The 14,492-nt window shown below is 38.4% G+C and overlaps 1 protein-coding gene across 14 annotated transcripts in view; it reads right to left on the reverse strand.

The window, feature by feature from the left end:
- The window catches only part of LOC306871551 (ankyrin-1-like), a 75,082-nt gene that overhangs the window by 9,067 nt on the left and 51,523 nt on the right, over positions 1–14,492 (reverse strand). For all 14 annotated transcript variants that reach the window (XR_013784344.1, XM_079419574.1, XM_079419584.1 and 11 more), the window contains 3 exons: positions 7,844–8,495; positions 6,347–6,686; positions 1,772–1,855 (listed from right to left, as the gene is read on the reverse strand). Coding sequence is in view for 13 of the 14 variants with exons in the window: in XM_079419574.1 (XP_079275700.1) it covers positions 1,772–1,855; positions 6,347–6,686; positions 7,844–8,495 (1,076 nt within the window). In the remaining variant the exon portion in view is untranslated. The remainder of the gene's footprint in view (positions 1–1,771; positions 1,856–6,346; positions 6,687–7,843; positions 8,496–14,492) is intronic.

Here is a 14,492-nt window from a genome sequence, read left to right on the forward strand (position 1 = left end):
AACAAAGTTTGGGAGGAGCGCATCAGATACTTAGCCTAATTAACACAGGAGGTTCGCACCCAAGTTAATCAACGCACGGATATAAATACAGCTGACATATCTCTATTCATTTGACGGTTAATCAGCATCCATCCACCACCCCTTCTCCACTCAAGAGGTATCACTAGAGTTCTCACCACACTATGGGGGGGGGGGGGGGGGTACTCTGGGTTTGGGCCATTCCTGAGCCTGGAGCCCTTCCCCAGGACAGCACGCCAAATACGCATTACCTTACTCGTGCTAAATATATGTAAGTGTGAACTCGTGAAATCTTTTATATCTGCCTTATGTTCAACTGCCCCAATACTTATGCTCAATTCAATGAGTGGGATGAACTCTAAAAGTGCTGTTCTTTTTATTTGGTAAAACCTGTACATGTTGAAACGGCTAATAATAAGATGTGACATTCTGTAGTTTTGTTTCATATTAATCTTTTAATCATATTTGCAAATGTCTTGACTCCACAGCCAACAGAGCAAGTAAAAACAGCATTTTGTATTTACGTATCGTTGTGTAATATTAAAATTAGTTTGATGATCTGAATCTTATTTGACAAATAAGCAAAAAATTTAAAAAACAGGAAGGGAGCAAAACCTTTTCACAGCACTCTATATATATATACATATATATATATATATATATATATATATATATATACACACACACACACACATGTGCCCAACTGTAGAATCTTAATGTGTCTAATAAAATATTTAGTGCCTAAATATTTTTGAGTATACCCTAAGCATGAAAATACATAGTAGACACAATTATTGGGTATAATAAGCAATTTAACTTTTTTTTATTGGTAAAGTTCACTACTCAAAGAAATATAAGAACATAGACCCCTTTCTCTTTTTTAGGGTTCTTAGAAGCAAAAGTCATCATTGTTGGGTAAGAAGTTTAAATGGAAATGGTGAATGGAAAGACAACTAACTACCAAACTAATTACCTATCTAAATATCCATGATATTGGATATCCATCCAATATCCACCGTACCGGTGGTCAGAAAAAAGAAAAATGTCACATTTATAGTCGTTGTATGAGAAACAGTGAATTAGCATCCTTAACTAATTTTCTCAAATTTATAGGGCCTGTTTGTCGAATGAAAACTCAGCAACTTATTTGCTCATTCTCGCACTCACGTAACGTACGAGAGACTGAACGTGAACCAGTGCCCTCCCTGATATACTAATGGCAATGCTCTTTTTCGTTCTTTGCTTAGAATTTCAGAGAAATTGGAAATACTTTTGCAGTGATGCTGTTAATGAACAAGATGTTCACAAAAAAAAAAAAAAAAAAGATTAATTCATACAGGTCTTACATATTTGGAACGATATGACGGTTAGTAATTTATGACGGTATTTTCATTTTTGAGTGAACTATCCCTTTTAATAACTGCAAACGGTCTGTGAAAAGGGTCAATTCCTAGTTTCTTTCTGTGCCATCTTGGGTGGACTTTTTTCACATTTGTCAATGTATTCTGGGATTGTCTTCTCTGAGAACAATACATGAGATGTTTCTTAGAATTTGGTCTAAATGAGGTAGCCTACTTTTTGGCACAGCTGCTACTTCAGTTGAAATGCTGTCTACGTGGGCAGCTCATTAGACTTTGAAACAGAGCAACAAACCCAACCATGTTCATTTGTATAGCTTAACAAAATGATTGTTGAGATGCATTTGAAATGGATTTGGAATGGTAAATGAAAAAAGCAGGATGAGACTGCTGACCTTTTTGGTGACGATGTTGCCATGCTCATCTGTAAATTGCTCCTCGCTCACTTGCTCTCCTTGAAGATCCTCTGCCTCATCACCCTGGGTGAGATATGACAACAGCAACTTAAAAAAGCGACATGGTCTATTGTGTCTTCATGCACTCTTCGATTTGATATGCTCGCAATCGTCCTGTCTATAGTCAATAAAGGTGAGGATCTGCGATCATGCAAAACTAAGACTTTGATGCAGAGGCTTATGTATCTGTCATGAGTAGGATACATCTCTGTTTACCAGTGTTTCCAGCTGGTATTGTGAATTTGTGATGCAGGGTGATAGAAATGCCACAATTTAATGATTAAATGCAGAAAACAATAAAAATGTGAAATATTATTTAAAATGAGTCATTAAGTTTTACATTCATTATATTTACTAGGACAAAGTATTTTACATTTTCTATTCTATTTAAGTACATTTTCATGTATCTGGAATATATATCAGAGTATTTTTATTTTTACTTTACTACATTCCAAAGCATAACATTGTAATTTTTACTCCCTTACATTTCATTAAAAAATATTGTTCGTTCCTTGTTATGTCAAACTGAAGAAACAGACACTCACTCACAGATGTCATAATGATATCCAATTCATGAATGAACTGATTCTTTTCAGTGAACCCATTGAACAGGTTCGCAAATCGCCAAAATGAATGATTAATTTTGTAAAACTGATCTGATCTGAAAACTGCAGCTGTTGATGATATAAATCAATAACATTCTTCCTAAACTGTTAACATATTTTGCCCCATGTTATATCTGTTTTTTTATTGTCACCACACATTTTGGTTTTCTTCATTTTAAAATAGTATTTGGTATATTTTATTTTCACTTGTTTGCACACTTAAATGATCAATAACTTAATTAGATTATAATAAACTGAAGTTTAATATTTTGACAATTTATGTTTTGATAAAATGTATTTATTGAAAATTTGCAGATCAATACTTGTGTCTTTTCCACTAATCTTCCTTATTAAACTTAAATAAATATATAAAATAAATAAACAAACATAGTCCCTCAATCAGTATTTTTTACTTTTAATTCTTAAGTACATGTAAAATTGAGTACTTTTGTACTTTTACTAAGGTTAAATAAAAAAGGAGAACTTAAAATATTACCTCTTTAAAAAAATATATGTATATACTTTTACACAAGTACTTGATTTATGTAATTTGTCCACCACTGAAATGATCTAAATTGACATGAGTAATACTTTTTTTTAAATGATCTTTTGACATAACAGGCTATTGCATTTTAAAAACATAACAAAAGTTTCCGACCTTTATAGACAGGTTTTAAAGGAGACAATACTCCACAATATATGATTATACCAAAATTACTAGTGAACCTCAAGAAACATTTAAAAAGCATGTCATGACCCCTTTAAAAGCGTGTCCTTCAGGAGGTCAGCAAACATGAAAGGTTGACAGTCTCTTAGATATTGTATAAAATCAACCTATAAAACATTTGAAATAAAAAAAGCATAAGAATGTGTATGAGGAATGCAACATGTGTCAATGACTAGACTAGCCTTAAATACAGAGCTTGTAACATCCAGTGCTTAGTACCATATGGCTGCTTTGATATTCATCCTAATGTTTTATAAAAAACAATTTCACTCACACCGAACCAACTATAGCTGTTCACTGTACTACTGTTCTTACAGGCCACTGCATGCCATGCTTGTTTGCAGGAGTGCACTCAAACGAGGTCAAATGAAACTGAAACCAGCCGTCCAAGGGTCACTGTAATCCCCTAGATTTACAACCTACTACAGCTGAGGTCTCTGCAATTTCTCTTTAATGGCACTGTCTTTAAGAAATATCCCAGATTATATATCAACAACAATCAGCGGTACCTTCAGTATAACCCTGCGGCGCACAACTCGAGTGGTGACGTTTTCCTCTTCATCAGCCACACCTTCATTCTCACCCAACTCACGATCCAGCTGAGTGTGAATGTAGGCCAGCACCGATCGGACAGAGCTGCTGGCAATATGCAAGACGTTTTGGCAGCTGATGACCATGAAGGCCAACAGCACGAAGCTGAACAGCAGCTCAGTCACCAGTGCCCACATAGTGTGGCGGTCGCTCTCTCACAAGCACTCAGAAACACGCTCCAACAGCGAGGTGAGGTCCAGAGATTTGGGGAAGGATGCTATCTTCCCCTAGTTTCCGTCTTCCACTCTATCCACAGCTTTCATTTAAAGAAAGCAGGCAATTCTTAATCTGAGCCTATTCCTTCCTCTGTCATTTCCACATTCAGCTGTGTTGGGAATGTGGTTGGCTTTAGCTTCCTTTTTTGACTGCACTCTCTCTCTCTCTCTCTCTCTCTCTCTCTCTCTCTCAACCTTCCAAAAACATCTCCCTTCTGTCTAGTGTCTGATTGCACATGTGATCTGTATGCTTTAAATACCCACAATGTGAGGACAACTGTCTTGTTGTGGCTCTTAGTTTGTGAGTGAACGAACAGCTTCTAACATTTCAAAAACAGCATTTTCACACCAGGTGCCTCCTTTGGTTTACATGTGGTATTACACAGTTAAACTAAGCAGACATTTACATCAACTACAGACACAATAGAACCATTCGTTAGAATGCTTATGTCTGATTACTTTCAAGTTTCATGTTAATTATTAAAAACAAAGACCTTTTTTCCTCAGACGGGCACTACTGTTCGAAAGTTTGGTGACAGTAAGATTTTTAAATGTTTTTGAAAGAGGTCTCTAATGACTGGATTTTTGATGAAAAGTACAGTAAAAACAGTAATATTGTTGAAAACCGTTGTTCATTTTTTTTTCGGAAACTGTGATCCATTTTGGCAGGTTTTTTGATTGATAGAAAGTACAAAAGAACAGCATTTATTTAAAATAGTTTTTTTGTAGCATTATAAATGTTTTTACTGTCACTTTAAATCAAGTTAATGTGTCGGTGCTGAATAAAAGTATTATTCAGCAAAGACTAAAGACTTTTTAAAATGAAAAAGTTACTAACTCTAAAATATTGAACAGTAGTGTACATTGTAAGTGCATTTCTGGCAACGCATTTTTTTTTAATTCTTTGGTATGCAGCAACATGCAGTTCACTTTAACTAGAATATTCCTTATACACTTTTCACCTCCCCCCATAAAATGTTTCGCGTTTTTCATGCAAATTATACAAAGTCAGCTATTTTCCTTTATCATTTTAGCACAATTTTCACAGCTAAAAAAGCCATTGCAGTTTATGACCTTACTGTCCATGCTTTCCAAATCCATATATAACATTCCTCCTCCCACTAGCCAGTGCAGCAGGAGCAGCCCTTTGGATGACAGAAGGAGACAAGATCTATTTTTAGAAACCAATGGGTTGTGTCCTTCTAGGGGCTGGCTGTACTGTATGTGTGTGCGTGTTCCCTATGTTATGTCCTCACAAGGATCATAATACTATCATTTTTGACTTTGTGTGGACATTTTTTTTGGTCCCCACAATTAAACACCAAGCTTATAAATCATACAGAATTAAATTTTTTTGAAAATCTAAAACAGTAGAAAGTTTTGTGTGAGGGGTTGGTTTAGGGGTAGGGTTAGAGTTAGTAAATACAGTCTGTACAGTGTGAAAACCATTATGCCTGAGGGATGTCCCTATAAAACATGACCTGTGTGTGTGTGTGTGTGTGTGTGTGCACGTGCTCGCACACGCATTGCACCACAAGTAAGTACAAACATTTGTGTACTTGAGTTTTTATCAGCCTTAGGGGAATAAATATTTTTCAAAGCTTATTATCCATGTCCACTTATTATAAGCCACTTTGGGCTTGTTTTAACAGTTCCCTTGTAATATGGTCTGTCACAGATGGCATTTTGGGCTTGCTGGTGCTTGGTCTTAACGTCATTATTCATTGTTTTAATTTGTTTTACCATTTCCTTTCACTCCTCACCCATTTCTTCCCCTAGTCCAATGATGCATAAATTCACATTGTTTTTCAAATCTAGTCACAGAATATTAAAATGACTGAAGGCTAGTAAATAATTATCTTGAAGTACACTATGCAATATTTTTTTAATAGTAAACAACAAACCAAATCACACTAACAAAGCTTGCTGTCTTCACTACAAAGGTTTAAATCAGTATGATTCGGAAAGGTGCAAATGTTGGTTAGCATACCACGTAATGCCACTACAGATTACGTTTAGGTTTGAAAATGCTTTTGAAATAGTTTGCAATAAAAGCTGATTTTTTTTATGGGGAGATACCAACCTCCATGGCTCGCCCACTGGAGACATTCTGCCTTGATAACAAGTCTCATTATAGCTTTGAGGTCATTGAATTGCTGTCAGAGTTGTATGACAGTCAGTGTCATAGAATACCAAAGAAATTTATAAATAGTGCCAAAACCCAATCCTACCTGTGGCAGAATTAAGTCAACTTCATCCATAATATCATTGCAGGTCAAGGCAAAAACAAATAATCAATACGTGACAAAAAAATGTCCATGATATGTGAAAACACAAATTAAATCAGATAAAAATTAATCTGAATCCCAACTCTTACCTGTCCCCTTAGATGCATGTCCTCCCAACCCCGAATGTTAGCTGTTCTGTGCGGGAAGCCTAGTCCTTTCTCAAAAGGTTGAGTTCCCTGATAATGCCCGTGGATGATCTCAGAATGCCCTATGTCCCGCACTGGTTCAATTAGAGCTTCCTGGGCTAGGCAAGACTGCTTAGAATCACAGTCCACTGTGGCTCGTACTGATGACATCATAGACTCCATTGCCTGTCTAGGAAGAGAGCACTGTAGAGATCCAACTCTGTTCTGGGTTTGTTCTGGGGTCGAGAGCCAACCAGGAGCCCCCTGATCCTGTAGATAAGATAGGAAGGACCCACCACTTAACCTGAGAAATGAGACAGAAAATTAGAAAGAGAGGTAATGACAATGTAGTTGGCAGTAATCACTATGAGTGGAAGTAACTAGGGCTGGGCGATATATCGCATGTGATATGCATGTGGATCTCCTCAGTAAAGCCGGTTCCTTGATTAGCGCTAAATCTGCATCACCTGTTTTCAAATGGAGCAGCATTTAATACACAGCTATACACAATATCGCTTTCATTATCGCTGATATATCGTCTTCGATAATGAACGCGATATTGCCTAGCTTGTCAGTGAACTACGGCTCCGTGTATTAAATGCCGCTCCATTTGAAAACAGGTGATGCAGATTTAGCAGATTTATTGATTTAGAAGCAGTGTCTAATCTTGCTCCTGCAGGGCCAACTTCCAGCAGAGTTCCAGCCCCAATTAAGCACCTCAACCAGCTCATCAAACTCTTCAGGATCACTATAAACATCCAGGCAGGTTTGTTAGAACTAAATTCTGCAGGGATGTTCCCTCCAGGAGCAGGATTAGATACTGCTGGTATAGACCTAAAAACTTTCAAAACTATTTTATAGGGTTTTTGACTACTGAAAATCTTTTGGAAAGATGTTTTTGTCAGTTTAACAACTGGCATGTTGTTAAATAACAAAACAATTTATTTAACAATCTGTCCTTATATCCCTTACTGCCTGGTTTTCATTCCTGTCAAAAATGAAATATAACACTACCCTGACCAAAAGTCCATTTCTAATTTAGGATGAGGGGCTGTTCTCATTCTAGAGGCCGAAATTTTTTATAGTGGGAGATCATTAGTCATTAATATTTTCAGTCCATTTTCCCAGAAGAAAAAGACGAAACTCTTTGGCACTATTAAAACATCACACTGTTTGTTTGAGCTTCTCGACCAGCCTGAAACAACAATGGGTCTGGGACTGAACTATCATGGTCTGGAGAGAATTTAGTGCAGTTTTTTGCAATTCCATTTGGTGACGCTAGTAGCATGGAAATAAGACATGTAAGGATGACACATATTCTTGGCGGGCTCCCTAAAAAACATTGGCAAGAGTCTTTAAAATCAAGAATTGTGAATGATTACCTGATGATACTTCCTGAGGAATATATAGCAGAGTCCCTACTGGTCAACAAAGTAATTTAGAGTCTAATGGACAACTCACCTGTCATCACCAGGATCTGCCCGTCTTCTTAGCACAGGTGACTCACTCATTCGAGCATAAACTCGCTGTTGCCCTGAAATGAGAGATATGCTATCTTCTACGTTTGTGCTGTCACCTCCTCCTTCTCCCAAACCTCCACTGGAATCGTCTTTAATGTTGTTGACTTCTTGACCTACAGCACCTTCTAACCTCTCCGACCCCTGACCTCTGTCCAGAGCATTGATGTTGACCCCTTCGCTCAGACACAGCATCCCAGCAGCACTGTAATCTGAATCCGCCCCAATGGATTGATCCTCAAGTAGCTCGATGGAACCACTTAAGCCTCCCTGAGCAACAAGTCCCACTGGTCCGTTTGCACCGGGAGTCCCGCTCCTCGAGTGGCCCAGGCTCCTGTTCAGTAGCGCCTCGGAGTCATCAGCATTGCTGCACTCCAGTGAGGAGTCCTCTATGGCCACAATGGAAGGACTATTGCCTGAGGGCCAAACCTGTACCTCAGACATCTCCATGAGTGTGTCCTCTTCAGTGGTAGCGATGGGTGCACACTCCATGCTTGACACTTCTTGCCAGTAGGGCTCATTGCCCAGTGGCGAAGGTAGACTGTACTGCATGGAGGCCGGTGAGACTAGTTCTTCCTGTACCACCAGCCCGTAACCTGGAGCGACACAGAGAGAGGCACACTGATACAGGCCCCCCACTGCGCCCCCCAATCAGCCCCCACCACAAGTGAACCCAGGAGGGATGTGCTCCAGATCAGGGGGTTAGGGAGGGAACATTGGAGAGCAAGCTGCAAGATTGGAGATAGCTAAAGCTGCTGCAAGCCATTTCTTGTCCCAAGTACCTGACAGATATCACTGAAATAGATGCCCTGAAATTGTCTATGGGCACATGAGTGCATCTTGCACATGGTAGCCAATCAGAGAACTCTCTGCCTTTCAAAGATTTCACATAGTTGAGTTGGCAGACATTGGATTAATGCAGTGGTGCAGCATCATACAAAGTTGCAAGGCATATCTGGAGGAAGTAGGGAAGGTGGCCAGCATTGTTTACAGCAGCTTTGGGCCAGCAGCAAGAGCACAGGCAATTGTGGTATCACCAAGTATGCAATTTTATAAGACTGTTGCTGCCCCACTTCTTGTCACAAGAGATAAAGGGGGTTAAAAAGAACCTTTCAACTGTCACCAACCAGGAAGTAAAAGACACCCCTTCAGAACTGTGGAGTTGGGGCAGAGCACCCTGTACACACATGCTTCTTCCATGCTCTCATTCTCTGAGTCATGACATTTTAGCCTCTATCAGACTAAAGAGCATGCATGCAAGCAACCAGCAAAGATCAATAACCATTGTTCTCATGAAGAAGGGTAATGTCTTACACATACACAACTGTCAACAGTACTAAACACATACAGCTGAAATGAACTCATTGCAATTCATGTAACTTTGATACAAGTCATATCCATGTAGTTTATGTGTAAAGTGGTAGTAAAGTGTGAAAACACATTCTCTGAAACTCAAGTTCAGTTTCAGACATTCTTCCCAACAAACTGGAAATTACATAGACTCCAGTCTTAAAAGGGAAGTGTGTATTTCCATTGCTCTATTTGTTTGCACAAAAAAATTGGCTCAACCAATAATAGAGGGCTGGGGTGGGACAATCTGGTTGCCTAATCAATGGCAGTTCGACCAATGGAAACAGTCTTGTTTATTTGTTTGATTTTGTGATTGTAGTCATGCAGAAAATACACACTTCTCCTTAAATGACAACAAATTTGCAAACAAACAATAGCTATACATATATACCTGTAGATATGGATAGCAATATATAGATACTTTTATAGATACCAATAAAAATCATTGTGGCTTAAAAAAAAAAAAATCAAAAGTAGTAGACAATGAGTGTGTTTTCTTGTTAAGCCAACAATATGTAAGGTCATGTATGCATCTTAGTACTATTTTATTATTTGTTGTCTGTTTTTATAAGAAGCTCATTTTGGTGGTTATAAGTGTTCTGTTGTAAACACACTCATTGAGAGAAATGTCAATAAACTCAAGTGACACTATACTCTAGAGAGAAAGATGTGTATTGTCAGAGAGAGAAAGTTATGTGTATTGTCCAAAATAACATTCTTACTCTGACATAAACAATGGACCTCATTGACTAGTCTGTTTCCTCTCCCCAGTTTACGACCCCTGTACAGATAAGACCTCTCATACAGAGCACACTACACACGCCAAAGAGATATATTAACCACATGGCCCTGGAATGGAAGTTCAGAAGGTGGATAAACTCAATCATGTGACCTCATGCCTGTGTAGTTTCTTTGAAAAATTGCAAACACTTTACAGGATGGTTCCATTTGATAATATCAGTTCACTACATTACTTAATACGCATTAACAATTAAAACTACTTCTAAAGCATTTATTAATCTTATATCATTTTAATTTTAACATACTTTGTCTAACATACAAATGTACTGCTTGTTGTTCCTTATGTTAGTTAATGCATTAACTAATGTTAATTTATAGTTACTGAAAAATCATTTAAGGTTAAATGGATATTAGTTGGAATAAAATACTGTTACAGACATCTATTTAATAATCTAAAACAAATAAATAGCGATGTATAGTGATCAATGAGTTTTGGGGAAAACATTTAGTATGTTATGCAGCTACAGTATTATGTACAAAAGCCCTAAAAATGTAGTATGTATACTATGTACAGGACAGCATCCATTTGAGTACATATATTTCAGTACTACATTAACTCTTGTGCATTTTATGTGCATTAAATGCCTTTTATGACAGACAAAGAGTGGGAAACAGACATAGACATACAAAATACACTTACAAAAACACAAACGAATAAGGCACAATCACAAGCTTGTGAGGACAATAAAGTAGCCACAAAAGAAAAAACAATAGAAAAAATTCTGATATAAAAATCCCCCCCAAAAAAGCAAATCCATAACATGTTATGCATAAACAGAAACATAACATCCGTTATCACACAGAAAATAATTGTGAACAAATAGAGAAAAGACTTATTTGTATAAGTATTTAAAAAAAAAAAAAAAAAAACTTATTGTGAGGTGTTTAATAGGATCCCTGAATTCACAGGTAATAGACAGACATGAGGAAAATGACAACATTGAATATAAATAAGTGATTGTACAGTGACCAGGAAGGCTAAAAAGAAAGGTAACAAAGAAACAAACATATTTCTGTGCTCCTCAAGCAAAGAGCTTAACAGCTATCAAAGATTGAATAGCACCAGCAAGGACTTCATGCAGCTATAACATGCCATGCAAGTTCCATTGTTGGACATCATGCCAAAAAGTGATATTTTATTTGAAGGGCACCACACATGGAAGATAACATATGCCATAAAGACATTTTAGTGATAACAGAATATAATTACTCCCTGAACTGCACTCTTTTAGGTTAGGTGAAGTTAACGTTACCAAAAGAATGACTTTATTTTGTTTCACTTATCTTTATGGTAATGCATGCACCATGTGAATTGTCATTGTGTCCTGTTTCAGAGCCCTTCAAGCTAAAGTTTTATTGAATTCTCCATGGAGAAGCATTCATGCTTTATGCCCTCCTGTAATACATGCAGACAGGGTCCAAAATTAACCTAAGAGCCAACTGTGAGTAAAACTGGATTTGGTGCGTAAATAGAACAAAGTCACTGACCAGCTGGTTGGTTATCTATTGGTTTAAATCAAATAATCTGAATTTTGCTTATATACATCATGTAAGTCTGCCAAACAAAACACGTGTTGTAGTTTATTTGTTTTTTCTCTATGTGAGAAAAACATATATTAAATAATGCTTGCATCAAGTCACCAAAGCTAAAGTGGCTAAATAGTTTAATTGTCATATAGGGTTATACAAATTTGAATTAAATTAATTTAATTTATAATAAAAAAGAGAAACATACAGTTTCATAAAGATGTATGGCCACAAAATTTTTACCAGCCACTAGCAGATGGTTACTGGTTACTGGTGACTGGTTACTTTTGGACCCTGCATGCAGAGATTATGGTATGAGGTACATCCAAGAAAGTGCCACAGGAGCATGTAAACAGGCCTCATAGCAGAAAGACAAGAAAGGGTTGTTTGGGTGAAAGGAGACAGAGCGAGCGAGAGAGAGAGAGACACAGAGAGAGAGAGAGAGAGAGAGAGAGAGAGAGAGAGAGAGAGAGAGAGAGACAGAAAGAAAAGGAGACAGGTGAGTCAGAAACACCTCCCTCCTGTAGGGGGCGCTAAGCATACAACTGGTGATGGAGGGGGTTGATCACAGAACAGAGCAACAACTTTCCTTTTTTTGGAGGGGGGAAGGTGGCTTGGGGGGAAAAAGAAAACACACGACTTGTCTGAGGACAGAGAGATAAATGAGGGCCAGAGGTCAACATGATGTCTGTATGAGGTCAAAGGTCAGAGAGGAGGTGCACAGGAGGAGAAGGAGAAGGAGAGGAAGAAGGAGAAGGAGAGGAAGAAGGCTGGGCTGCATGTGACATATCAAGAAAGGGAACAGGTTTAATGCTCTACTGAATAAACAGAGAACTGCCATTTTGCCCACTATTCCAAGACGTCACTCAAAAAAAGCATAGTTCTCCCTTTTGAATTTACTAGGGTTTTGTGAACTATTCTTGTTATTCATAGCAGACTATACTCCACAGAGATAGGGACCATTAAAATTATGCTAACGTAAAAATAGCTTTCATTTCAGTATCTCACTATGGATACAAGCCATTTTCATTGTCATTGTATTCCACTGAAGCCCCTACTCCATCGATGCTTGTGTCTAGGAGTCACTCCACACCCCTGCATAGCAATGAGTGTGTTCCACTTTGATTTTAGGGTATGTTAACATTTGGAGATTAGTTCTGTTGGTTCTGGTATGGACAAAAATATGTTTAGGCCCGATTCGCTTAGCGAAGTATTATTTTTAACGTCAAACCAAAAGGCATAAGGATATAGTAACAATGCCTTTGGTCCATGTTGCATACATTCTAGAGTTCAACTGGAAGTAGACCGAGACCCCTTGAAATGGTGGGGTTTGTTTGGTGCACACTGCACACTAAGGTGCAGATGGCAGCATTCACATTTGAACCACACTAACAGTGCAGTCACACCAGAATTTGTAAAGCTTATAGCACTTTCCATTCATTCCTATGGTATCCGTAAACGGCGACTGACCCTGCGTTCCCTTCGGAAGGGCTCATCCCTATGCCCTAAACTCTTCAAAGTGTTTACCCTCCGGAGTGAGAGCTTTGAAGGGTTGAAGGGAGTAGGGGACCAAACAACTGTTTCGTGAAGTGCCATTCTGCGTCAACATCCCGTGCCCACACGGAGGCGCTATGGAAAGGAAAGAATCTGCACAAAGGATCATGAGGGCCCGAAGTGTCCATCAGTTGTACCCTTCGAAATCGTTCATTCCGAAGGGCCCTTTGAAGTGGCCAGTTTTGAACACTTCGGTTTGGAACGACCCTTCAATATGGCGGCCATGATTATTTTCACTCTGAAGTGCCCTTCGGAGGGTGATATATCCCGTTTGGAATGCACCGTCAGTATCGCTCAACTTTAACTAAAATTCAATGGCATCGAAGATACAGTCCCCGCCATAAGTATCGGAACAGTAAAGACAAAATCGCTCTGTTGGCTGTGAAGTCAAGACATTTGCAAATATGATTAAAAGGTGAATATGAGACAAAACTACAGAATGTCACATTTTAATATTAGCCGTTTCAACACATACATGTTTTACCAAATAAAAAGAACAGCACTTTTAATGAGTTCATCCCACTCATTGATGTGAGCATAAGTATTGGGACAGTTGAACATAAGGCAGATATAAAATATTAAAAATGATTTAGTTGCAGATCCCTTGCACACAATCACAGCAGTGAGTCTGTGACCCATAGACATCACCAGACTCTTGGTCTCATCCTTTGAAATACTTTTCCCAGCCTGTAATGCAGCCAATTCCAATTGTTGCTTGTTTTGGGGAGTTTCTGTCTTTACTCTCCTCTTCAGCTGGTGAAATTCATGTTCAATCGGATTTAAATCTGGAGATTGACTTGGGCAATCGAAGACTTTCCATTTCTTTGCCCTTATAAATTCCTTGACTGAACTGGCAGGGTGTTTTGGGTCATTGTCCTGATGAAGCACTTCCCAATGAATCTGGTGTCATTTTTCTTGAATATTGGTGGACAAGATGGTTTTGTGCCCTTCCAAATTCATTCTGCTACTGTCATCATATATTAAGTCATCATTAAAGTTGAGAGGGCCTGTTCCAGAGGCAGCCATGCATGCCCATGTCATGACACCACCTCCACCACGCTTTACAGATGAGGCTGTATGCTTGGAATCATTTGCAGTTCCCTTTTTTTTCTCCACATTTTTGCTTTCCCATCACTTAGATAAAGGTTCATCTTTGTCTCATTGGTCCATAAACACAGTTCCAAAACTCTTCTGGCTCACCCTTGTGCTTTTTTGCAAACTCTAATATTGCCTTTCTATTTTTGGTGCTGGTCAGAGGTTTGCATCTTGCTGTGTAGCATCTGTAATTCTGTGTCAAAGTCTCCTGAGTACAGTAGATTGTCAGAGCATCACCCCAGCTTTCTGGAAGCTGTGATTTTACA

This window comes from Barbus barbus, assembly GCF_936440315.1.
Source record: "Barbus barbus genome assembly, chromosome: 6".
NCBI lineage: Eukaryota > Metazoa > Chordata > Actinopteri > Cypriniformes > Cyprinidae > Barbus > Barbus barbus.